The sequence below is a fragment of the Meriones unguiculatus genome, chromosome 15, assembly GCF_030254825.1.
Source record: "Meriones unguiculatus strain TT.TT164.6M chromosome 15, Bangor_MerUng_6.1, whole genome shotgun sequence".
NCBI classification, from domain to species: domain Eukaryota; kingdom Metazoa; phylum Chordata; class Mammalia; order Rodentia; family Muridae; genus Meriones; species Meriones unguiculatus.
In genome coordinates, this window is record NC_083362.1 from 36268021 (window position 1) to 36295837 (window position 27817).

The 27817-nt window shown below is 40.1% G+C and overlaps 1 protein-coding gene across 1 annotated transcript in view; it reads left to right on the forward strand.

Annotated features, from left to right (window-relative positions):
* Positions 1-546: 546 nt before the first annotated feature.
* LOC132647944 (uncharacterized) overlaps positions 547-27817 on the forward strand; it is a 54891-nt gene continuing 27620 nt past the window's right edge. Inside the window, exon 1 of the mRNA XM_060367832.1 lies at positions 547-1054. Within this exon, the coding sequence (XP_060223815.1) occupies positions 547-1054 (508 nt within the window). The remainder of the gene's footprint in view (positions 1055-27817) is intronic.

Genomic DNA, 27817 nt, shown 5'->3' on the forward strand with positions numbered 1-27817 from the left:
CTCCGCATGAGGAAAATGTGCTGACTAACAATGTGTTCCCTAGTGCTTGTCATCTGTTTCTTGCTTTTGTCCCAGGACGTCTCTTACCTACCAGATGAAAAGTAGCTGCAGTTTACCTGAACACAGCATGAGGCCACAAAACAAAAATCTTGTTTTCTATAATCTTTTTTAAATTGTTAATATTCTGGGTACCCTTCCACCTGTGGGACAGATTGATAACTCCACTGCAAGTTGAGTAATGGGTTATCCAAGGTTGATTACAGGAGGTAGAAGTGCCTACTGAGTGCTGTAAAGAGAACCCTGGCAAGCTCCTAGCTCTGGACTTGGTCAGCACAGGGTCACTTCCCACAATGGGGAAGAGCAGGACTCTGATTGGTGGGAGCAGAGATTGTGGGTCCTCCCCCAGGCAGGATGGAAGACAGTCACTCAAAATTCACTGGCCAATCAGGGCTTCCAAATGGACCTGCCAATCAGAAGAGGAGGCGTGCTTATCTGGGTGCCATGCTGCTGGTTCAGCTCAGTAGCTGAGCAAGTCTGAATGGTTCCATGTGGTGTGCTCTGAGCGCTGCTGCTGGAAGGAGGCAAGCTCCGAAGTCTGGACATGGCGAGTGCAGGGTCACTGCCCACAAGGAGGAGAGGGAGCTGGGCAGCAGGAGCTTGAATGGGGAGTCTGGACATGGTGAGTGCAGGGTCACTGCCCACAAGGAGGAGAGGGAGCTGGGCAGCAGGAGCTTGAATGGGGTGTCTGGACATGGTGAGTGCAGGGTCACTGCCCACAAGGAGGAGAGGGAGCTGGGCAGCAGGAGCTTGAATGGGGAGTCTGGACATGGTGAGTGCAGGGTCACTGCCCACAAGGAGGAGAGGGAGCGGGGCAGCAGGAGCTTGAATGGGGTGTCTGGACATGGTGAGTGCAGGGTCACTGCCCACAAGGAGGAGAGGGAGCTGGGCAGCAGGAGCTTGAATGGGGAGTCTGGACATGGTGAGTGCAGGGTCACTGCCCACAAGGAGGAGAGGGAGCTGGGCAGCAGGAGCTTGAATGGGGAGTCTGGACATGGTGAGTGCAGGGTCACTGCCCACAAGGAGGAGAGGGAGCTGGGCAGCAGGAGCTTGAATGGGGTGTCTGGACATGGTGAGTGCAGGGTCACTGCCCACAAGGAGGAGAGGGATCTGGGCAGCAGGAGCTTGAATGGGGAGTCCTCCCTGGGCTTATGTGGGAAGACAGATGGGTAGGGTACTTGAGCACAGGCACACGTGCTACTGAAATGCAAGACTCTGCAGATCTGGGAAAGGTCTGGGCCTGGGCTGGAAGCCTGGGCCAGAAACCACTATACTGTGTCCCTTTAGCACACGAAGTATAGGTTAGTTTTGGCTCTCAAAACTCTGTGGCCAGTCAGGGCCCCCAGACAGACTGCCAGTCAGAAAAGGAGGAGGGTTCTTTCCAGCTCCATGCTGCTGGTTCAGTTCTGTTGCTGAGCAGGCTTGAATGGTTTCCTGTGACGTGCTTTGAGTGTTGCAGCTCGGTGCTGTGAGGGGAGCTTACACAAGCTCCAAAGTTGCAACATGGTGAGCTCAGGGTCACTGCTCACATGGGAGGAGCAGGTGGCTGAGCAGCTGGAGTGGAGGATCCTCCCTCTGGTTGGGTGCAAAGCAGTGGTCACATGTGAGGTTTCTTGTCCCTCCCTGCATCCTGGAGTGGTCTCTGAATAACTTCACTATGGGGCTGCATGTGCACAAAACACTTGGTGTAGGGATTGTGTGTAGAAACATCCTTGGCTAGATGCCAAACTAGAAGAAGCCCTGGTTTTTCTAGTGTCGTCGACAAGTCCTGCCTTACCATTTAACATTCAGGTGTTAGATCCATTTGTAGCTAATTTTGTGGAGGATGAAAAGGCATCTCATGTGTTGGGTAGCACTCCAGTATTAAACTGTGATGCAGAAGAGTAGAATTGGTGATGTAAAGGATTTACCAATGCTTAGGAAATAGTAAGTGACACCAAATAGAATTTAGCTGAGGGGTGACTGCCTCTAAAGCCTCCCACAGATAAGTAGTAGGCTAACCAGGCCTGTTAGAGATTAGGATGCTAGGATACACATGTTTGTTCAGCAGAACTGTCCATAAACCATTTTGCTCCAAACTATGACAAAGAGAATCTCCTGAAGTAGCCGCTAGGCCCAATCCCATATCAAGGAACAGGCCTCTAGAAGCTGTTCAGGGGACATTACAGGGTTACAACCATCATTTAAGCCTGGTGTTCCATAAAGGTCCAGTTTTCTTCTTGAGAAAAGCATAGTTCTGTCACACAGGTAAGACCACATTGGGTGACAACTCCTTGAAAAGGAAAACACTGTTGTGTCAAGGGCTGGCCTGAACAAGTAAGGCTTTCCACAAGGCCCTTATGTAAGGAAAATGAAGCATTATTTCTCAAAACCAGGAACATGTTTGGCTGAGCCACTAACAGTCTGGGGACTAGGCCTTGTGAGCTTTCACTAAGGCCCTGATGTATTGAGAATAAAATAGAGCTCCTTCTGTAATACCAGGGTATGCTTTGGAGAGATGGTAATGGTCTTGGGCCAGGGCCTCTGGAGCAGGGTTGCTTCAGATCCTGAGAACCCAAATCTTGTGGAAAGTCCACTGTAGGCTTGTTAAATAATGTTATTGAAATACCCTGTGTTCCCCTTGTGTGGCATTGTTTTATTAGACTCCTTCTGAATTCGTCCCATTGTATGATAGTTTCTGCTGATTTCATAGAAGTCTCCCATTTCTTTCCATTTACCCCCTAGCAGTAGTATTCAAGATGCTATTCTTCTTAAGAAGCTTACTTGGCATAATATATAGCTTGTGCAAGACCTCCCCACCCCAGCTTTTATACTCTCTACCTTCTACTTTTCATATCTTTTTCATCCTCTGGGACCTTCCAGTTAGGATCCCATCACTGAAGAATGACCTGATGTTTGAGGGAACTGGTGTAAAGAAATAATTCTACAAATACCTTTGCTGTGTAAATCTCCCATCTGCTTAAGTGGCTAGACTTTTCTCCAGTCTATATTTAAATTGTTTAAAACATAAGCTGTGGCCTTAACCTTAAAGAGAGTTAAGGGTAACAGAATACATGGCATGCAAAATCTGTTCTAGGCTGGCTCCTCTTTAAGCATTAGCCAGAGCTGAATGCATGCTGTCATTAAGACATTTTTCTTAATTTTAATTCAATTCTTTTAATTTCTTCCTGGGAAATCACATTAATTCTAGTATAGCTATGTCTTCATAGTTTTAGAAAAATGTTTCTGAGACCTTACTTTCTTTCCTCTTGATTAAACTTACTAAATTCTTTAGTTATAGGGATGTACTACAACAGACTTTTAAAATTACCCATTTGAGTCATGTAGTTATCTAGCCATTGCAGTAACAGAAAAAAGGATTTGCATGTGGAGCATGGCTTCTGTTTTCAGACCAGAACTGGAGGAACAATTTACTGTGTACACTGCAGGTTGAATCAGGACAGGCAATAGCTAGATCACAGACAAAAGTTGAAAGGAGTTACCTGCAGGGTCACCGTTATGAAGAAGTACCTGATTCAGGCAGGGTGAGTGATTTTATAATTTCCCAGTATGTATTCATTCATGCATGTAAATGAAAACAGACCAGATTAGTGGGTATACAATTTGGGTAGATTAGTTTGAGCAAGTGAATATTGAATTTCCAATTAAGGAGTTGTCCTTTGCAGATAATGTACTGTCTTCATGGATACATTCAAGACTGCTCAGAAATTTGAGTTACAGACTATTGGCTATAGCTGTGTGTGTCAGGTATAAATCTCAGTAGCTAACATTGTACATATGTGCAAAGTCAAACAGAATCTTTTTAATGTCATTTCCTCTACCAGGGAAGGGCTGCTCTTTTTCAAAGTCAGTATAGCTGTATGTTTTTTTTCAACTGTGTTTATATTTTTAAAAAGTCAATTGTTGTTATTCTTTTTTACATTCCATTTTCTTTCTGCATCATTGCTCTAATCTCCTATTTGTTTCTGTTCTCCAGTATTTCCCAGTCATTAAGAATTTCATTCTTTAGCCTGGTGCATTGGTGCACACTTGTAATCCCAACACTCGGGAGGCAGAGACAGGCAGATCTCTGTGAGTTTGAAGCCAGCCTGGTCTACAGAGCGAGTCCAGGATAGCTAAGGCTACATAGAGAAACCTTGTCTCAAAAAACAAAACAAAACAAAACAAAAAAAGAATTTCAGTCCTTTTTTTAAAAGTGCTTTTATACTTGTTTCTGTTTAGAGTGACGTCTACTGTAGCTCAGCCTTTCTTCATGCTGTGTAGTTAAGACTTGCTTTGAACATCTAATCCTGCCCTGCTGTCCAGTGCCCTGAGAACAGCACTGCAAGTCCTTTTAGGCTGGGCCTTGACTGCTCAGTGAGAAGGAAAGGAGAATGGATGAGTATCCTCTAACCTTCCTGGATATTTTTGGGAATTATAAATAGAGAGGGACCTGTGTAAGAACTGAGAGTTCACTGACCAATTTTGAAGCTGATGTAGTCACAGCATAAAAAGAGAGGGGGAGGAAGAAAAGTGAGATCTTTCCTGCTTTGACAGTATTTGGCCTTAGCAGTGAGTAGTGAGGTAATCAGTTTTAGATGATCAGTGAAAGTCCAAACAGACCAATGCAATCAAGAACCTGGATTAGGAACTAAACTTATTTCCAGAAACCAAATTTCTGTAGCTCCACTAGTTCACCCATATGCCTAACAGGAATGTTCTTTTTCCTGCCTGAAAATTCACAACCTGAGAAAAAAGGTATGAGTAATACTTGGTCTGCTCTAATATGTATGTTTAGTCCCTGAAAATTACTGGACTGTAAAGACTATTTCAACATTTCAAAATAATTTTTGAGATTATAATCAAATCATTTCAACATTCTTATTCCTGTTTGTCTCTTTCCTGTCCCTTTTCCCCTCTCCCCTCCCCCTCTCCTCACATGGCTTAGGTTCATGTCCACTCTGGGCTATCCCATAGCCTCTGGCTATGCTCTCTCTTTTATCTATGAGAAACTGTGTACTCCACCATACTTAGGAGAAGCCATGTCCTTTTCATTCACCTCCCACTTACCTCTTCTTGCTTTCAAATTTATGTTCACATTTTGCTTTAATTGTTGTTATTGTTTGAATTTGACTGAAGTATGGCCACAGGACTTCACAGCTATGAGGTAGCGATGGCTGCCCTGGACTTTGAGTGTGTAATGGGATGTACAAACAAAGGACCCTGAGCCTTGGAAGAGGAACAGGAAGTGCTCTGGGACACTGGAAAATTCTTGGAAAATACACATTTCCCAGACTTGGGCTCTGTCTGCCCCTTGGGTGTAAGGGCAGGGCTGGAAGGCCTCAGCAATCTGAGTCACTTGATCTCTGATCCACAAGTAGAGGATCTGCTACTCTCTTGATGCCTAGGTGAGTTGTCTGAGCAAATGAGGGGCTCCAGGCAGACCTAGCAACTAGGAGCATCAGTGGGAAGTAGCTTGAAGGTTCTTTCCAGGATTCTCCTGTGATGAAGCTGTAGGGAGCTGTGAGGGAAATGACAAGCCATCCCATGTGATGAGCCACTGTCCCCAGACCAGGAGGAACAGGTCTGCTGAGTTCGTAGCATCTGATATGCTGGGACAGAGTCATACTGTGGGTAAGACTCTGGTTATATTGGTGTATGTGGTGACTCTCCCTAAGTGTGGATGCCCTGGGGAGGGAGAGGCTCTATAGCCCTGGCAATGGAAAGCGGCCGTGCTTGTACTGCCACTTTCCAGTGCACACATAGCATTGCACATGGTGTGCAGTAGGAAGACAGATTGGAAAACTGAAGGTGTGGTTTCTAAAAGTTCTGAACCCTGCCTACCATACTCAGTTTTATGTGACAAATTTTATAGAGTTTAGAAACTGATAGAAAGAAGGTGATGGGAATCATCCTTTAGCAATACTTAATTAGAGCCTTTTGACCTTTTCACTACCACAGCCACAATGACATGATTGAGGGAAATTCAATTCCAGGGTACAAAAGGAGTTCCTGAGGTCCAGTGGTTCCCTAGGTGTTCATGGTGTTGGGTGTATAGATAGGACAGATTCCACATCTTGTGACATAATCTATGTGGCAGGAAGCAGACATTAAATTATTCTTCAGCATTATTTTGTGTGTGGGCTTTAGTGGGGCTGGGTTTGGCTGAAATCAAAAGGGGCCATGAGTGCCTCCAAAGCCAGAGCCCACCTTTCTGATCACCATTTCCAAAGAGTCCTCTCAAGCATGGGGCCTCTCTGTTTGGAAGAGAGTTCAGTAGTAGTTGGAGAGTCAGAAATATAACAATTTAGTGTCACTGTGAGTTATATTTGTAGGAGTTGTGAAGTCTTTGTTTATTTAATTTGTATATCCGTACAATTAAAGGGAACATTGATGAAGTTCACGTATTTCCTGGTGGTGTTTTCTTAGCTTTTTTGAGGAATACTTGAGTATATTTTTCGGATTATGATATTGGCTTTTTCTCTCCATCCCCTCATTCTTTCACAAATATGCACATATTTTGATTGTTGTAGCTTTTTGGTAAAAATAGAAGTCACATTGTACCAATATGTATAGTATTTCTTCATAATCCTATTGAGAATTAAGAGGTTTTTTTCCTCCATGGCATATAGCCTTGGAATCAGCTTTCCTGTTATAAATTCTGAGGAATTTTCTTTGGGTTGTATTGAATTTATGTTGTAAGTTGAACATATCCATCATCTTTTTTTTAAACTACCTTGCAGAGGAATTTTAACTCAGAACATGACTGCTATGGCAAGAGATCACATCAGAAGACCTTCTCGATCTGTGCAATCCATCTGGAATACGAATAGTTGCTCCTGAGAGATGGGTGAGCTCAGATCCTAAGGGACAGGTGATGGCCTCTGTTTGTCCTCGGCCAATCAAAAGGGAGTCATGTTCAGATCCACAAATTTGGAGTAGTGGAAGTGGATGGAAGCCAGAGGTAATTCTAATAGAAACCTGTAGCAGTCATGACTTGCAAATAAGTCATCCTACCTGGGTATAGGGTTGGAAGACTAATGAAACCATCTGGTAGCTGGTTCCCTTCAAAGTTTCCTTCAGGATAGCTGGAGCTCTAGCTGGAGCTCTTGCAAAACCCACGGTTATATCCAGTAAAGAAAATAGTTAGAGGTCTTGGGTCCAAAAGGATCTCAACGTCTTCTCAAACCTTAAACGGGTAAGAAGCCCAGCTCACTGGCGTGGAGCCCCACATGAAATAAGAGTGCCTAAATGTCTACTTGATCTGTGGATTCATGAAGATATAATTGTACCTTGATAAAAAGAAAGGGGGAATAAGATTAGCTACAAGACACTGACTTGTGATCTGGGCTTGGTGGCACATGCCATCAAGAACTTGGGAGGCAGAGACAGTGGATTCCAGGATAGACTAGTCTACAAAGAAAGTCCAGGACAGCCAAGGCTAGACTGAAAAACCCTGTGTCAAAAAATCAAAGTGAGAGAGAGAGAGAGAGAGAGAGAGAGAGAGAGAAAAGCTTCCAAATGCACAAGGAAATGACACAGAAAGATAGCAATGCAGAAAATGAAAGCATATCCCCTCTGCATGGAGACAGCTTAGTAAACCAGCTGTACAGGGATAAACAGGTCATCAGACTGGAATACTGGAAACCTTAATGCTGAAATGGACTCTTGCTGAAGGACAGACAGATGATCAGGAGTGCAATTATGGATGGTCATCACATCAATGGCTGAGTGGATCGGCATAAGGACACTTGGACTGCTACATTTGTTGGACTGATGATTATTTTTATTGTAAAAGTTAAACTTTGTACAATTTTAGCTTAAACAGAAAGGGGGAAATTGTAAGGAATGCTAATTCAGAAGATGGGTACTCTGGTAAGAGATCACATCCAGGGGCCTTCTAGTTCTGTTTGATTCAGCTGCAATACAAACAGAAATTTAATCCAAAGACAGAGGCAAGCAGATGTTCATGGCAAGCCTGGTGTGGAGCAAGTTTCATGTAAAGAAAAGCTTAGGTCCAGGTGTGCTGATACAGGCCTTCAATTCTAAACAATGACTGTAAAGTTAGTTTGTAGAAGGAAGCATTTATGTTTGAAAGTAAATTTTAATTGAGTGGCAGAAACACTGGCAAATCAGAGAAAGACTTTGGCAGAATAGGAAACACCTACCTCTCAGGAGAGATGAGAGAGAGGAAAGGGAAACTACTTAAGGGACAATGTTGGGGAGAATAGTCAGTTTTTGCTTGTAGAGTTTTACAGAGAGAGGTTGAATGAGAGAACAAGCTAAGCAGAACCACCCAGGGAATGAGAAGGAGCCAGGAGATTATAAAAGATTGTTGGAGTTAGTTTGCGGCCAAGCATAGCAATTCAGAGGCCAAGAAGAAGCCAGATTGAATAAGTCAACTGGGAGAGGAGTTTGAGCCAGGAGACCTGAGTTGATCCAGCCAGCCTAAAGTTCAGAAAGAACCAGAAAAAGTGAGCTTATTCAGCTGTAAGTCTCAGAGGCTGAAAACATTCTATGCCTGGGTTAGTTTGTTCAGAGGCTAGAAGCTTCCAGGACTGGGCCTAGGTTAGCTGATGTAGGCAAAAAGCCTCCAAGACAACAATTACCCCAAGAGAATAAAAGTTCCTTTTACACTACATCATTTTAATGGTGTGTAAAACTGAAACTGATGTGAAACTTGCACAAAGCCATAGAAAGTGGACTTCTGCATACACTTTAGTGACAGAGAATACATTGTTATTGTCACATAAAAGCTATCCTACTATGTATGATTTAACTGATAAAAAGTGAAAATTAAACATGGTTCAGAATTGAACAATGAATCTGAATGTAATACATGATCGTGTATTAGCTTGCAAAATAAACTCTCAATATGTTGGGATTTTCCACAGATAACAGCTAAAACTAGATAAAACCATGCTGCATTGTTATAGTTGAGATAAAATTGCACACATTTAATGTATGTGTTATACATTTGGACATATTACACGCACCCACACAACCCTGTTACCACAAACCACACAGTAAACTGTGTTCTCCATACATCCTCCTTATGTCTGCTTATGTGTGTCTACAGAATACCGAGTTTTCTTAAAATGACAAAATTGCTCTAGATCCCAGCAATCAGTATGTTTACCATGCGCTTGAAATTGATTTTAGAGTCAGCATTCTCATGCTCATTGTAATTGTATTTATGGTGGCCTAAATCATAAAATAACCTAAATGCTCATTTGTTGAGGACAAGCTGAGTGCCTTATGAGGACATTGCAGTAAATGAACGAAGACAATAGCAGAGGTTAAAGGATTACACACCGACCATTGTCATGGTCGTGAAACAGCACGTAATTACAGCGTAGGCAGTATCAATCAACCCACTTCTCTCTCTCATCTGATTTTGATCTTTAATGCACTCCCCTTTGTCAGATGGATGTAAGATCTTCAGCCATCTTGGCTATATTACAGGTAGCAGTATAAAATGATAGGCAGAAAGAACACAGAATCTAGCTGAAGCAATCACCTTCAAAGGGTTTTTCTAACTTTTTTTAGTTAGTTATAGAGAGGAAAAATTACATATTAACCTCCTTGTAGCCAGAGGTGCTATGGAGATGAGAAGCAGATGTACTACTATAATAAATACCCTGTAAAAATGTAGAAAGTTGCTGTATTTGGAAGGTCTGAGCGCTTTCTCCCAATAAGTCATTCTGCATGAAAAAGTAAAATGGGTTTAAGAAACAGACTGAGTTGTTTTGTTTGAATTTAAATAATGACAATAAATTATAGTTCAACAAAAACATATTAGTCTTAGACAAATGACACATCACTTTCTGATCAAATTACATGGTAATCTTAGATGGTAACACTTATTTTTGGAGAATGTGTTTAAACATTCAATTTTTTATATCAGTTTGCATAGGTTTAATGTCTTATATAATTATTGTACTGTATAACATTACATGTGTATTTCTATTATTTGAATAGTTATTCAGACATTGGTTTGCCTTAAAGAGAAGCAAGAATACTCTTTTGGAATTAAAGGAGCAGGAACCTCTATAATTAAACAATCCAAACCAGTGAAGCTAAAAAATGCCCTGTATTTATTTTCTGCATAACATATATTTCACATTGCTAAGAGCAAAGCTTCTGATTTCACAGGGCCCAAGAATGAGCTTGTCAGAAACTCCTGTGTGATACTGACCCTCAGCACCCACAGAATGAGAACTGTATCTGTCAAAATCATGCTTTCCCTGTCTTCACTATTTCGCCTCTCTTTGTTCATTATCGCTTCCACTCTTTGAATTTTCATTCAGGGAAAAAATTGAATTAATCTTTTTTAAAATTGAAATAGAGTCTTCTTTCCTACAGTTATATTCTGACCATGATTTCTGCCCTGGCCAGCGGAGCTTGTTATTCGGGGGATAGAAGAGAATCCGAGCCTGTAAAAAGATGGGCGAGAGAAAAGAACGAGTCCAAGCAGACAGGTGCTTGTCAAGGACTAACTTTACTGAGCAGAATCAGCTTTTATAAAGGGTTCAGGATGAGGAAGTAGGGTGGGTGAACAGTTAAAGATTCTTCTCGGCCAGGGGCCTGAAACATCTTGTGATAAGCCACGGTTCTGTGAGCACATCTCTGCTGCTGCCAAGCAGTATGTTTTCTGCAGGTAAGGAAACGGGCAAGTTGAGGCAGGTTGGTGAGTTTCCATAGGTGGTCCCTGACATCTCCAAGCAGTATGTTTACCGCAGGTAAGGGAACGGGCATCTCCAAGCAGTATGTTTACCGCAGGTAAGGGAACGGGCAAGTTGAGGTAAGTCGGTGAGTTCCTACAGGTGGTCCCTGACAGATTTCCCCTCCGTCCACCCCTCCTAAGCCCAGCCTACCCCCTCTCCTCCCTAGATCCACTCCCCTTTCTATGTTTCCTCTTCAGAAAAGAGCAGGCCTCCAAGAGAGGGCAGCCAAGCCAGATACAAAAAGACAAGGCAACAGACCTCATACAAGGTAGTTCTGTAGGAGGAAAAGTGTTTCCAGAGAAGGCGAGAGAGTCAGAACTACATGTGCCCCTTCTGTTAGGAGTCCCGCAAACCCCCAAGCTGACGGCCCATAGCATATCAAGTGGACCTGGTATAAACCCGTGTACAAACCATGCTTGCCACGTAAGTCTCTGTGAGGTCCCTAGCCACTGAGGCAGGGTGGAGCACGTGCTCCCGCTCATGGTCTGGGCCTCAAGTTAAACTGAGCGTTGATTGGCCACTCAAAGAAGCGCGGTGCCAAAATGCCCCTGCCCACCTCGCAGGCAGGACAGATTCTAGGTGCAGGGTTTTTAGCTCAGTTGTTAACCAGATTTTTCTTTCTGTTGCCAGTAGAGTACCTTCTTGCCCCCAAGAGACTAGACCATAGGGGTGAAGTCACCAAGCCTGCACCTGCTCGACCTCTCTACGTTCAGTGAGCTACATGGGCGCTGTCCTCAGCAGTGTGGCCCTGCTGCCAAAGGATGGCCAGGTCAGCCTCTGTATCTCCATTTCGAGGAGTCCTCGCCAAGGTCCCCTCAGAGATTCCAGGAAGTTACCCGCACACTAGGTTTCTGCACTGACCCCAAACCCCCTAATTCCAGCTGAGCTTCCTGCAGTGCCCTCTCCGCTTCCATCCCAGCCAACTGCTCTCTCCCTCTCCTGTCCACATTCACCCCCAGACTCTTTTATTTTCAATATCCAGGGAGATCCATGCTCCCCCATCCCCCACAGCTCTTCTCTTTACCTATCCTCTCCGGGTCTTTGAATTCTAACTCGATTATCATTTACCTAAAAGCTAATAACCACTTATAAGTGAATGCATATCATATGTTTGGTTTTGGGTCTTGGTTACCTCACTTACGACTTTTTTTCTAGTTGCATCCATTTTCATGTAATTTCATGATGTTGTATTTTAACAGCTCATTGTGTAAATGTACCATGTTTTCTTCATCCATTCTTCAGTTGAGAGAAATCAAACATGTTCCAGTGTCTGTCGAATAGGAGTAGAATACTTTGAGCAGCATTGGCATTACGTCTTCTTTGAAAGTAGAATTCTGCACTAAACCCTTCCAGGCCTGGGTGTTTTCAGTTGTGAGTCTTAATGAATTATTCTGTTTCACTAGGGGTTATATGTTATAAGACCCTAGGAGGCCCTCCAGACATAAAAATAAAGACAATAAGACCTTTTACTATTTCAAAGCTTAGGCCTTAGCTTGACAGACCATCAACTAAAAGTTAACCCGACCACCTAGCCCCATCTAGCCATGTAGCTAGCTATACCTTTCATGTCTGTAGTGAAGTGCATCTCCTTTCATGTCTCCTGGCAAAATGCCTTCTTCTTTCTTCTTCCTAGGGTTTCTTTCTCCACCCCTCAATCCCCTAGAAGTTCCACCTTCCACTTCTCTCTGTGTGTCGTGCTACAGGCTAGCAGCAATATTTATTATTCAATCAGGGATAATTGGGGAGCATTCCTCCCATCACATGGATACAGGAGGTAGTTTAGCTTTTATAACAATGCCAGATCTAAGGACATTGAAATCAGCATTGAAAAACAGTACACAAGATCCTTTCCCAACATCTCTCCCTTTAGTCCAATAAAAGGCTCTTTTCTTATAACAAAAAACTATATACCATAAGAACAATTAAAGAACTATGAATGAAATTCAGTCCATTTGTATTTGGAAATTGTTGGAGAAAGAACTCTGCTATCTATTCTATCTTTCTGAGTTCAGAATTTTGTGTCTAACTCAATTTCTATCCTAACTTGCATCACCAACCTAAAACATCTGTTTACAACTTCTTCCAACCTTCATAAAACTTGCATTTACCATCCTTAAAACATCTTCTTATACCTAAAACATGTTTTAAAATCCTAAACAACTTAAGTTTTATTGTAAGACTATTTCTGTTAGTCTTCAACCGCATTAGAGACTTGAGAAGAAATAAAATTACCCGAGTGTGCAGAAAGTGTTGAGCAAGCAGATTCCAAAACTATTGAGATGAGTGAGACAGCTTACTGCCTGGTCAGTCACCCAACACATTTTCATAATGTTGGAGCATCTTCTTCAGCCTTCTGGCCACGTATATTTGACAGATATATTTGTGTAGCAGGAAATATGCTTACTTAGTCTTGGCAGTGTTGAGCAGTCAACTTTGCCTGCATCCAAGTTTAGCCTACTTCAGACAGCATTCTGTCTGCAGAGGGAATAGGGCATTTTCTTTGCCCAGTAGAAGCCATCTCATAATTGGTATATTTTTGATGTTCATCAGCTTTTTCCAAGTTGAATGGGTAGTTGAATGGGTGCTGCCAGATGACATGTCTCAAGCCAAAAAAAGCTTTAAATTAACAAAGACTTCTTTAAATGCCATATTCTGTAGATCTCTGAGGTTTTTTAAAACTATCTTTATATTATCAGTCTGTCTGTCTGTCTGTCTGTCTGTCTGTCTATCATGGGGCATAGGGTTCTTTTGGGGAGGGGGCAAAAAAAAGTGGAAAAACAGTTAATTCTGAAAAAAGTTAACTAATATTTGTTGTCCAGTGTCTTGGTGCTGTGAGAGTTTAGGCTTAAGTGAAGTCCTCAGTCTGTGAGGCTGGGTGAACTGAGGACATCTGGGGTTTGTAGACAGGATAATGGAATAAATACATCTCAGTGTGTCAGCATCTTAGAGGATGAATATTGTGAATGCTCATCTCCATTCCATTGGTGTCTGGTCCCCTTGTTCTGTAAACATATAAACTCTCACAGTAATATCCAGTTCTGTCATCATAAATGTATAAAATGTTCAGGATGCACATATCAGTAAAAGATGGTTTTCTACTTTCTGAGCAGGTGAAGGACATCTGTCTTTCTTATATGCTAGTTTGGATTGTAACCAAAATTGCAATATAGATCTCATTTTGTGACATTTGAGAGAATGACATGATGAGTCCTGAGGACTTTTGTAGCAAAGATTTATTGGCCGTGCATACCTGAAGTTTTGGCTGGAGAGATTTACATGTGCCAGTCAGTTTCAGAGTTGTTCCAATATAAAGGGAAAACTATACCCAACACCTGGCTGTATATTTATTTATTTATTGTTGTTGTTGTTGTTTCTTTCTTCCTGTCTGCAACCAAGACCTTCAGCTCTCCCTCTGCCATATCTGATCATTATTACTTTGGATGGAATCCAAAGCTTTTCATTCCATGTTGATCTAAACATAAAGCCTGCCTCAAAACACTAACATACCTTTTGTCCAGCAGTTTGAAGTCGTTATAAGTATAGACTGATTTATATTAGCAGCCTCATTCTTTTCCAGGTCAGCCTTACTTTGTCCTTTCTCCCAGAGGGTGTATACTATTAGCATTACCATTTAACATATAACTATTTTCATGTTGATAAATCGAAACAAGCCCATGTGGAGTCCAAATATCATTCATGCTCGATAGTTATGTGTGTATATATATATATCTCCTTTTTTAAAAAATTGAAGTAGATATGTCTATCCTTCCATTTTTCTCTTTTAAATTAACGTCCTTCCTTGTATTTAACTTTATTTAAACTCCTTTCTATCTTAGCGCAATATTATTGCTGTAATGTATTGGCTGGCCCTTTGCAGAAAAAGCTGACAAAACATTTTACAGTCAGAGAGCTCAGAGCTTCAGCTGTCATCAATTTCCTTTTTTCTCTCTGGAAGAGCCCTTTTCTTTTCTTTATTCTTATTGCTTGTAATTTAGCATTCCACCTCTCAGTTCTCTCCCTACCTAAGTCTGCTCTATTTTGAACTTTTCTTAGAGAGTGCACATGAAGGGAACAGGCTAACTTTACAGGTTTCTTTATAAATTTTAGGCCCCATGTTAAACTAAGTTCTGGCAGTACTTTTCCAGAAAGCAGAAGGACATGAGCAGAGATAAGGAAGCGGGGGAAAATTGAGACAAAGACCCATGGACCCACCCTGTTGTAAAAGAGTAACCAGGCCTGCAATTGCAACTGACCCAGATGGTCCCTGTTCCCCACCCAGATAGCCCCTGGTTTTTGACCAGAGTCACATAGCAGGACATTCCAGGCATGGGGCAACATGACTGTGGCCCTGGGTATGTGCTAATTGCTCCCCCCTCCTCAGTAGCATCCAAATCTGCAAGTAGCAGAACATTCTGGGCGTGTCTTAAAGATCAGATGGCCTCCAGATGTCCAGGTCAGGACTAACTGGAATTGACGCCCAAAATTGACCAATTATTTTAAAAGTCAACTGTCCTACCCAATCCAGTGTTGCCAAGCCTGTAAACCCCCTCCCCCGCCCCCGTCCTCCCCCGCTCTTTTTTCTTTAAAAACCCGGCTTTTGTCCCTCGGGACTGTTCCTCGCTAGTTTGCAGGGCAGCCCCATAGCGCTTTGGTTTGAATAAACCTCTTGCTGTTTGCATCAATCTGGTCTCCGAGTTTCCTTCGCTTGCTTCCTGAAAATTGGGCTCTCCCTGGGCCTAACATGGAAAACTGTGATCATTACTCAACATATTGTAACTGGCTCCATAACAACAAGTAAAAAGAAACTATATAAGCACCTTCTGCTCTGGTGTTTTCCATTTCATCTGCAGCTTTAGGCCTCACTCTCTAGCATGCCTGAGGCAATGGTCTGCTTTTGTTCTTGAAAAAAGTAAAACAAACAAACAAATAAAAACAACAGGCCTCTTGTCTGGCTAGCCTGACTTTTTCCCTCCTTTCACCCAGGACTACCCACGGCCATTTTGTTATATGACTCTTCAGCCATTAAAAATAAAGATACCAATACCTTTTAATATTTCAAAGCATAGGCCTTACCTAGACAGACTCATACCTAGCTTACCCCAGTTAACCCGACCACCTATCCCCATCCAGCAACATGGCTAACTATACCTTCCAGGACTGTAGTCATATCCATTTCCTCTTATGTCTAATGGCAAAAAGTTATTTCTCTTCTTTCCAGTGTTCCCTTCTCCCACCCCTGAGAAAGTCCCACCTGCCATCCACTTCTCTCTCTGCCCAGCTACAGGCTGTCAGTAATATTTATTATCCAATCGGGGATAACTGGGGAGCAGTCCCCACATCACATGGATTTTGGAGATGTTTCAATTTTCATAACAATGCCCATGGCCAGGAGCTAATCAGACTTCAGGGCATTGAAATCAGCATCTGAAAAGAGTGTTCAGGACCCTTCTTCAACAGTTAGAGGTGTACTTAAATTGGTCATCTGATATTGATTTAACTTTGGTAAGCCGTATCTATCAAGAAAATCATCCATATTTTTTAGGTTTTCCAGTTTGGTGAAATACAGAATTTTAAAGAGTGTCCTTATGATTCTAAGGATTTCCCTGTTGCCTGTTGGTATGTCCTCCATTTTGTTTCTAATTTTAAATTTTGCATATTTTTCTCTGTCTTTTAGTTAGTTTGGATAAGGGTTTGTCTATTTTGTTGGTTTTCTTCAAAGAATCAACTCTGTTTCATTGATTCTTTTTATTTTTCTCTTTATTTCTACTGTGCTGAGTTTAGCCCTCAATTCAGTAGTTTCTTGTTGTCTACTCTCTACTCCTTTTAGGTGTGTTTACTTCTTTTTGTTCTAGAATTTTCAGGTGTTCTGTGAAGTTACTAGTAAGATCTCTCTAGTTTTTTAAAATATATGCACTTAGTGCTGTGAACCTTCTACCACCACTTTCATTGTGTTTCCTGAGTTTGGATATGTTGTGTATTAATTTTCATTCGATTCTATAAAGTCTTTAATTTCTTTCCTTATTTTGGTTTTGACCTATTATTCATTCAGTAGAGAACTTAGTTTCTATGAGTTTTTAAGCTTTTCTCTTGTTTCTGTTGTTGATGATGTGCACCTTTAATCCATGGTGGTTTGATAGGATGCGGGGAGTTGTTTCAGTTTTCTAGTATCTGTTGAGACTTGCACTGTGTTCAAGTATATCACCAATTTTGAAATAAGTTCCCTGAGTTGCTGAGAAGAGGGTATATTTTGTGTTGGGGTGAAATGTTCTGTAAATATCTGTTGGGTTTGTTTGGTTTTTATCAGCTTTTAACTGAAGCATTTCTTCGTTCAGTTTTTGCATGTTTGTTTTGTTTTTTTAAGATAGGGTTTCTCTTTGTGGTCCTGACTGTTCTGGAACTCACTCTGTAGACCAGGCTTGTCTAGAACTCAAGATATCCACTTGTCTCTGCCTCCTGAGTGTTGGAATTAAAGGAATGTGCCATAATGCACAGCCTCACTTGTTTAGTTCTTGTATTGAGGACTTGTCTATTTGTGAGAGTGAGAGACTGAAGTCTCCCACTATCAGTGTGTGAGAGTAAATGTGTGATTTAAGCTACAGAAGTGTTTCTTTTACGATAGTGGGTCCTCATTTTTTTAGGGCATAGTGTTAAAAATTGAAATGTTATCTTGTGAACTATTTATTTCATGAAAATGCAGTGTCTTTTCCCATCTTTTCTGATTAATTTTTGTCTGAAGTCTATTTTGATAGATATTAAAATGGGTAACACCAGCTTGACTCTTGTGTCCTTTTGCTTGGAATGTCTTTTTTCAACTCTTCACCTTGAAGTAATTATCTGTCCTTGATGTTGAGCTGTGTTTATCATATGTAGTAGAAGGATAGACACTTTTTAAGTATCCATTCTGTTAGCCTGTTAGCCTTTTTATTGGTGAATTGAGGTCATGGATATTGAGAGATATCAATGCAAAGTTATTATTAATTCCTAGCGTGTTGTTATTGGTTGGTTGTGTGTACACACACATGTGCAAAGCCTTGCTTCACTTCTTTTGGTTTTGCTGATAATGTGAGATTGTTTATTTTATGTGTTTTCATGTATACAGGTAACCTTCAGGTTTGGACTTTTCCTTTAAGCACCTTGTGGATATCTGTATTTATAGATAAGTATTGTTTACATTTGATTTTATCATGGAATGTCTAATTTCACCCATTTTCAATCGATTAAAAAAATTCCTGGGTATAGGTATCTGGTCTGGCTTCTGTAGTTTCTTAGAGTCTGCAGCATATGTGAACAAGCCCTCTAGGGTTTTAAAGTCTGCACTGAGAACAAAGGTATAATTATAATAGGTCTGCTTTTATATAGTACTTGTTTTTGTTGTTTATGATTTTTTTAATTTTGTTGGTTTGGTTTGGTTTGGTTTTTGATATTTTTGTTTGTTTCAGCTCATATACTTTATTTGTTTGATTATTGTGTGGTAAGAAGAACTTCTTTTTGTTTCCAGTCTATTTGATATTTTGTATGCTTTTTTTTTGTTTTTTTTTTTTTTTTACCATTCTAGTCATTTTTGGGAGTTAGAAAATTTTTCTTTTATGATTTTGTTGAAAATGTTTTCTGGACCTTTGAACTAATATTCTTCTCATTCCTCTATTTCTATTATCTGTAGTTTTTGTTTTCTCATAATGTGCCAGAGTTCTTGGATGTTTTGTGCCAGAGAAGTTTTAGATTTCTCATTTTCTTTGTCGATATATCCATTTCTTCTATTGTATTTTCAATGCATAAGACTCTCTCTCCCATCTCTGTTCCATGGATGAACTTTGGCTCTGTATTTCCTTTTTGCAGTGCAAACATTTTCATTTGAAGGATTCCTGTAGTTTGTGCTTTTCTTTTGATTGTTTCTATTTCCATTTTTAGGTCTTGAACAGTTTTATCTGTTAGCGTCGATTCTTTGTTTTCTCTTGGCTTTATTTAAGGTTATTTATTGGTTTCTTTCAATTGTTTGATTGTGTTCCTGGATTTCTTTAACAATGTATTCATTCCCTCTTTAAAGACCTCTATCATCTTCATATAATTGGTTTTAAGTTCTTTTTCTTGTGCTTTCAGCTATGTTGGAATATTCAGGACCTGTTATGGTAGGATAACTTGGCCTTGATGGTGCTGTATTTCCATGGCTGTTATTGATTATGTTCCTATGTTGATGTCTAGTCATTTGGGTAGGTGCTGATTTCTGGTTACTTTTGTTTGGGTGGGAGTTTTATTACTGGGTTTCTCTTTTCTCTCTGGATTTTCAGATTATGTTGGCTGAGTATTGCCTCTTTTACTGACCTGAGCAAGGGGTGTCTGACCAAATGTGGGCTGGGTACACATTTGGCATGAGGCAGGAAAGGAAAGGCAGATTGGATAGTCTCTAATATCTACAGGAGGAGAGGAAGCTGCAGTGCTACGTACAGCCCTGCATGTTGTGCCTCAGGTGACACAGTAGGAAAGGTCTAGAGACATTCTAGCTGGTCCCACATTCAGTGTTTCAATACTGAGACATCAGGTTTCCAGGTCTCATTTATTTACCCCTGTATTTATACGTTTTTGTTGTCATTAATCTGTGAAAGACTTTGCTTACTGGATTAAACAGTTCACTTAGGAAATGTCTTTTTGGGGGTTGACTTAAATTCAGATACTAACACTCACTTCAAGTGGGGAGGCTCATATCTACCTACTATTCCTGATCCAAGGGATCTGACACTCTCTTCTTTCTCTGTTGTGTCATTTGTATACACATGAAAGACATTCTCTCTCCCATACACAAACATACAGATAAAAATGAAAATAGACTTGTTTTCTTTTTTTTCTAGTACTTTGAAAATTTTATTTGTTACTCAGATAAAATATTTAAACCAGAAAATTTCACAATTATATAAAATATATATTAAATATTTTAAAGGGATTTAATTAAGTATTTTTATTTATTTTATTTTTATTATTAGTTACATTTTATTAACTCTGTATCCCAGCTGTATCTGCTCCCTCATTCCCTCTCAAACCCTCCCTCCCTCCCTCATCTCCTCCCTGCCCCTTTCCAAGTCCACTGATTGGGAAGGACTTTATAGCCAGTTCTGTAGATACCTGATAAAACAGGATCAGAAGAAAGGGGAGGAGGTCCTCCCCAATCAGTAGACTTGTTTTCAAAAGTGCTTGTGACTTGTAAAGAAATTAGTGCAAAACAAGCTGTTTAGGTGTATAATACAAAAACAGTTTCTTCAAAATCTGCTTTCTTGCATTTGGTTTCTAAAAGTTTTTATTTCCTCACACTGGTGCAGACTTATATCCAGTTATCAATCATAGGAAACAAAATGGTTTCTAAGTGATCCTAACAGATAGTCTTCTCTGTATCATAAGAGAATGTCATACTTTTAGTAGTGGTGCCATCTATGTTGTCTGATCTTATTAATTATAATCATATTGCTGTTTCTCTAGAATATGACAGACCTTTACCTATTATTGTCTTCTGAAAATTTATTATCCTTTTTATTATTTCCTTGAGTTTTGGTTAGTTTGGAGGCTTTCTGTGAAGAACAGTTTTAGTTTTTTCTTCTTGATGCTCTTTAGGCTTGCCTCTCCTCATTTCTGGAAAATCTGTGTTTTCTGGTTGTTGCAATCATCAATGTTGGGTTTTGTTTTTTGTTGTTGTTGTTTGGTTTGGTTTTTGTTTTATTTTCATTCTTTCTTTTTATTCTTTTTTTTTTTGCCACTTAAGTGATTTAAAAACCTAAACACATTTGTTTGGTTTTTTTTTTTAAACTTTCTCATTCATTTGTTTCTGTGTCCTAATTCACTTCAGTTTCTCAACATTTCAGAGCCTGCAGTCATTGGAGAGAGCCTCAATTGAAGGAGTGTCCCCATCAGAATGTCTGGTTGCTATGTCTGTGAGAGATTGTGTTGACTAATGATTGATGTCGGAAGGCTCTTCCACTGAGAGTGGCAATACCCCTAAGCATGTGGGCCTGGGCAGGATAAGGGCGCTAGCTCATCATGAGGCAGTGACCAAGAAAGAGAACAAGCCAGGAAACAATGTTTGCCCATAGTTTTTGCCTTCAGTTTTCTAGATTGAGTTTCTCTTCTAAGTGCCCAAAATAATGGACTATTTTCCGCCAGAACCATCCAAAAGTTCATTTGTTACCTGAGTTACTTTTGGTTAGAGGATTTACTCATAGCAGCAGACAAGCAAGTTTGAACAACAACAAAAAATGGTACCCAAAAAGTGGCTTTGCTGCTGGACAGAATCTGGGTATGTTCCCTTTTCGAGGAATATATAAAATATAGGGACATGAGATACCGAATGGTATAGAAAACTGTATACAGAGCTATTCTTGTAGGACCTGGGAGATCAGAGTGTTGAGAGTAATAGAGACAGTGGTGGTCAAGGTCAGGATTTCAATGGGAAATAGACTCCAAGAAAAATTAAGCTAGAAGTCATTTGTGTGATATTTTGGCCCCAAATCATTCTTATTCTGCCCATGCCCTGAGTAGCTGAGTAAAGCAGAATTAAAAATTGATGGGCTGATTTCTTAGATGAAATATTAAGCCTGTTGGGTGGTTATTACTAGTGGCTGATTCAGGACTACAGTGGACAAAAGCAACTAGTGGGGCAGAAATAAATGCAAAGTGTGTTCTTTGTGGAGAGAAACAGCACTAAGTAGTTGCAGGTGGCAGTCAAATGCTGAAAGAGAGCCAGGAATTTTCAGGATTATCACCATGAAAGAGAAGGCCCTTGGACTGGAAGCCTAAGAAGGTGCACTAAGGATAACACTTCCTACTGCCAAGCCTTCACTTAATGAAAGGAGTAGGCAAAGTCATTCCTAGTCTCAAGAAGGAACTTCACATAGAACCTGCTGCAGCTCTGGTCCAAGCATGGCAGGGTCTGTCCCAATTTAGAAGCCAAACTTGACAGGATCACACATATGATACTGGATCTGGAAACAAGAAAGGAGCAAAATTTAGGGTCATGGATTCTTCCTCTGTGGTTTCAGCTTATCACTGTTCCAACCATTTATATTTGGCAGAGACAGACATACTATGAGTGTTCATTGCCTGAAGCTGTGGGGATGAAGTCTGGTTTGCATATTGAGAACACAAGACATTGAGGTACCTAAACTATGAAAAAAATCTGTTGTGGATATAGATGTATATCTGAGAAGTTGCAGGAATAGGGCCATCTAAACCCTTTGAAACTGAAGCCCTCTGTATCTACGATAGAGCTACAGCCCTGTGGGTTTCTTGCCTTGGTCCTATCTTCCCATACTATATATATATATATATTCCTTTCTACTGTAATGGAATGGAGTATTTCTGTGCCATTGTATGTTGGAAAAGTATAATTTGTTTTCTGATTTTATAAGATATGACACAAGAGAATGTCTTGAGTGTCTCAAGAGACTTTGGACTTGCTTCATACTATACAGATCATTGAAGTTAGATTCAATGCAGCTTCATCATAGGATGTCCACCAGGCTATAGTGACCACGTCAGAATGTAGTTGGTTGAATCAAAAAGTTGATGATCAAAATCATCACAGATAGGAGGATGTCTTTGAACACGTATCTCTCCTTGGTGACATTCTTTGGGGGCACTTACGGAACCTTTTGTAGTAGGAACCTTTCTAGGTTCCTTCCTGGGGATGGGATTTGAGTGTCTATAGACTCAGCCCATGTCCTGTTCTTTCTGTTGTGTTGTGAGCCCCCATGTCATTATTGGCAATTTTGATCATAATTATTTGGAAGGCCTGCAAGAGCTCTACACTGCTGAACCATCTCTCCTGCTCTATGTTGCTTATTTATGATCAATATTTACATTGCTAATGTTTTCATCTGTTTATTTGTAACTGTTTAAACACACATTCCCTTTTAGTAAGATCTTATTAATATTAGTTTAAACTAGGCCACTTCAGTTTTATGGAAGATGAACACAGATATACAGATAGATAGTTCTTTGTAGGAACTTCGGTAAAGACTTCTGAGTTCTTTCTATTCGTTTGTTTGATCAATTTTTGCAGGGGAGTCTGGGTCTTAATATGTGCCTCTAGCTGTCCTGGAATTTATTGCATAGACCAGGCTGGCATCCAGTTCAATAGGATAAATCTGCCTCTGCCTTCCTGAGTGCTGGTTTTAAAGGCCTGAACCAGTACACCCAGCTTGCCCAGCTTTTTAAAAAAGATTTATTTATTTATTATGTCTACAGTGTTCTGCCTGCATGCTGGCCAAAAGAGGGCACCAGATCTCATTATTGTGGTTCTGAGCCAACATGTGATTGGTAGGAATTGAACTCAGGACCTTTGGAAGAGCAGCCAGTGCTCTTCACCTCTGAGCCATCTCTCCATCTCTTGCCCATCATTTTTTGTGGTTCATAATTGTTCATATCATTTCTCTGATGTGTGCTCTGTACTGTTGATCTGTTTTCTGTCTCTTTCTCTTTATGTCTGTTATTTGGAATTTCTCTTGCAAGGCTATATCCTATTCAAAGAGTGCAGAAATGACAGAAGTGAACCTCATTATTTAGTTTCCTTCTAAAATGACTTGGTTATTCAGGAAATAAATGGGGGAAGCACCAGATCTGTATGAATATATTGTCAACGAAGTGTACATTTACAGTATTGTCAGTATCATACTTTCTTTTGTACACATGTGTGGGACATTTTAGGATGCAGTGACCTATGATGATGTGCATGTGAACTTCACTCGGGAAAAGTGGGCTTTGCTGAATCCTTCCCAGAAAAGAATTTCCAAAGGTGTGATGCTAGAGACCTACACCAGTAGACTTTCTGAATGTGATACACGTTTACAACTAATTGGTTTTCCAACTTTATTTGGGATACAACCACAAATTCACACTGCAGAAAATCCCTATGAGTACTAGACCTATCGAAATTCTTCTGCTTGTCCTGTTTAAATTTGCAAATGTAGTATGACTCATACTATAAAAAAATTTATGAATGTAATCAGTGTGGTAAAGATCAGAGTTCTTAGAGTTCTCTTCAAATATGTGAAAAACCTCATAGAGAAAAAGGATGCAGTGAATGTGAGCATATAACAAATGCTCTTATCACCCCAGGTATCTTCAAAGATATAAAACAACCCAAAATGAAGGAAAGCACTGTGAACGTAAACAAAATGATGAAATATTAAGATGTGATTCCTCTTTTCCATTAGACCAAATTGTAAAATTATTTCATACAGATAAAAACATTCATCAGTATAATGAATGTGATAAAGTTTTCCTACGTGCCAATTATGTTTTCAGGCATGAAAGACTCATACTGGAGAGAAACACTCTGAATATACTCTATGTGGTAAAGCTTTTGCATATCACAGTCATCCTCAAAGGCATGAAAGAATTCATATTAGAGAGAAAACCTATGAAGACATTCAATATGGTGAAGCCTTTGCATACCATAATAGTCTCCAAATGCATAAAAGAACTCATACTGGAGAGAAACTCCATGAATGTAATCAATCTGGTAAACCTTTTGCCTTTCACAGTAGTCTCCAAATTCATAAACACATCCTAGAGGGAAACCCTATGAATATGACCAATACAGTAAAGCCTTTGCATGCTCCACTAATCTCCAAATTTATAAAACAACACATACAGGAGAGAAACCCTATGAATATGACCAATATTGTAAAGCTTTTGCACATTACCATAGTCTTCAAATACATAATAAAACACATACTGGAGAGAAACCCTATGAATGTAACCAATGTGGTTAGGTCTTTGCATGTTCCATTAATCTCCAAACCCACAAAAGAATACACACAGGACAGAAACCATATGAATATAGCCAATGTTGTAAAGCTTTTTCACATTCCCATAGTCTCCAGATACATAAAAGAACGCATACATTACTACAAATGTAATCAATGTAGTAAAGACTTTGCATGTAACAGTGGGCTCCTAAAACATAATAGAACACATTCCAGAGGGAGAGAAGACGAATGAATGTGACCAGTGTGGTAAAACCATTGCATGTCACAGTCATCTCTGAATACAGTGTGGTAAAGCTTTTTCAAAACACAGTCATCTTGTAAGACATAAAAGAACACACACTGGAGAGAAGCCCTATGAGTGTAATCAATGTTGTAAAGCTATTGCACATCACAGTGATCTTCAAACACATAAAAGATCACATACTGGAAAGAAACCCTAGAAATGTAATCAAAGTGGTAAAGCCTTTGCTTGTCCCACTACTCTCCAAAAACAAAAAGAACACATACTGGAGAGAAATCATCTGAATGTAAGCAATGTGGTCAAGCCTTTGTATGTCACAGTCATCTCCAAATACATAAAACAACGCATACCAGAGAGAAACCCTATGAATGTATTCAATGTAGTAAAGCCTTTCTATGTCACAGTCATCTCCAAATACATAAAAGAATTCGTACTGGAGAGAAACCTTATGAATGTCTTCAATATGTGGGGCCTTTGCACATATAGTCTTTAGCATTATGAAAGAATGCATACCAGAGAGAAATTCTATGAATGTAAGCAATGTGGTCAAGTCTTTCTGTTATGGGGTCCACATAGATCCAAAACAACTCAGACACCAGGTCAATGCATATGGCAATAATCTATTGTAATCAAGCTGCTACTGATCAATCAGCCTTCACCACTGTTCCAAATTAGTCATACTAAGTAAATGTGTTAATGTCTTTTTCAATTTTCATTAATAGTTTTCTTTTCTTTTTACTTTAAAGAATAGTCTCACTATGAACCTCTGTCTGGCCTGGAACTCATTATATAGACTTGGCTGTCACTGTACATCGGAGAAATCTGCCCACTTTGTTTTCAGTGCCTGCATTATACAAAAGGCATGTCACAGCTTGATAATTCATTTGTGTGTATGTGTGTGTGTTAATTCTTCTTCTTTTTTTTTTTTTTTTTTTTTTTTGGTGGTGGTGGTTTAATGAGGATGGGTGGCTGAGCCTGGCTGGTTATGGTAACTAGGACACAGGCTCTGATCTTAACTCCAATAACAGAAGACGGCTTCCATCAAATGCAGCCCTCCTGCCTTAAGGTCGACTGTCTTCAGCTCATGATCAATTTGGTATCTGTTATCATTTAGTCTGTTTATAACTAACCAAAGCACTAGGGCAGTTCTGTCCTTATTCTGCAGATGGTGAAAGCCAAGCTCACATTGATAAGTGGTTTTGCAACATAGCTAAATATAACTTTTCATCTTACTCATTCTGTCATTTTACTGATTCACTAAATGAAGTTGAAGCCAGGCTCAATGCTTAAAATGTACAGGCAGGAGTTTTAAGATTCCAAAGTCATACAAAGTAAGAATGGTCCATGGCCTGTAGAACAAAGGGAGACTGTGAATTGCTCAGGTCAATGTCCATAGTCTTCCCTGCAGCTCCAGAACTTCAGAGCCATGGCATCAGCAAGTGGTAGCTGAGGTATTTACCATTTTGAATTTTCTATTTAATGCTTCCTGTCTGAGCAGCCCAGGTCACTTCATGATTACTGCTGTTCTTATTGAAGAGTGGAATTCTCCTGCAAGTAGGAGAATTTTTCTCACTCAGGGATAAGCTCTCTCATTTCATATCCAGTGCAAACTGTTCTGTCCTGAAACCATACACACACACAGACACACACACACACACGCACACACACAACTAAAAGAAATAAAAGAAATAGACTCAGCAGGTTTTATTCATATATTTTCACATACTTGTTCACACATATTTAATAAAGAAGAAACTGGAAGAATTTGGGGAGGGATGGAGAAAAGACAAGGGGGAGGTGATGTAGTATATTTTAATTAAGATGTATAAAAATAAATTTTAAATTAAAAAAAAAAAACAGCCAGAGAGTTAGCGTATCAGTGAAGTCACCTGAGTGTTGTTAGGACATAGTTTCACTTCCCAGAAACCACCTGGTAGCTCACCTTATATAACTCTAATCCTGAGGGATCTGATGCCTCTTCTGACCTCTACAGGTATATCACACACACATGAAAGCCAAACACCCATGTGTATCAAATAAAAATGAAGCTGAAATGGAATTCACTACAGTAATGTCATAACCCGGAGACAGACAGCAGTCAGAGCTATTTAAAATGAATTCCTTCTGGTCCTGCATGGGATCAGCCATGGCCTTCCTGAGAGCCAGCCTTCTCGCAGCAAAAGCAGCCCTATTGTGAGGTTAGAATAGCTCAGAATGGTCATTCTTCTAAGAACTGCAACCACAGTGCTCTTAGATCATTTTCCCTTGATGTTTTCTATATTTGAATTCTTTGTTCTTTGTTCTTTGTGTGCAAGAATGTGGCACTGATACATTTTTAAAATCTATCCTTTGATCATACATTGTGCTCTAGAAGATAGGTTTCTTTGTACATCTCCATCGGCCTCAGTGCCTAGATTTGCAGTTTCCTGTCCCTATTTAAGCTGTTCAAAGTATATCCTGGTGCCTGAACCTAAAGGTACATAAGCATGACATTAAGTGAAATGCAAAATCTGTTCTCACCTGGCTCTGCTTTGAGCATTAACAAGAGCTGAACACATGCTTTCATTAAAGAGGTTTTTCTTATTAATCTCATAAATGTGTGCAGTGATTTTTTCCCTGGGAAGGGATAGTAATTCTAGTCCAAATGTACTTTCAGCCTTTTAGAAAATGTTTCTGAGGCAACCTATCCTATGGTGACTCGGGTGGCCTTTATCCCAGTCTGTTGCTTTCTAGGGCATTAACTATGCTTTCCTCTTAATTAAACTAAATAAATTCTGAAACTAAACAACTGTACCACCACTAAACTTTAAAGTTACCCATGTTAGTCATGTAGTGAACTCTCCATTGCAGTAACACATGGTTTTAGGCTTCCACCGTCAGACCAGAACAGGGGGACTAGCTTCTTGTGTACATCATTGTGGAAGAAATCAGATAGGCAAATAGCTGCTGGAGTCACCACTGTAGTGAGGAGTTTGTTTTCTTAAAATAAAACAAAACAAAACAAAACAAAAAACAAATAAACCCAGAAGTACTATAGGAATATGTTTTTGTTTCATTCCCAG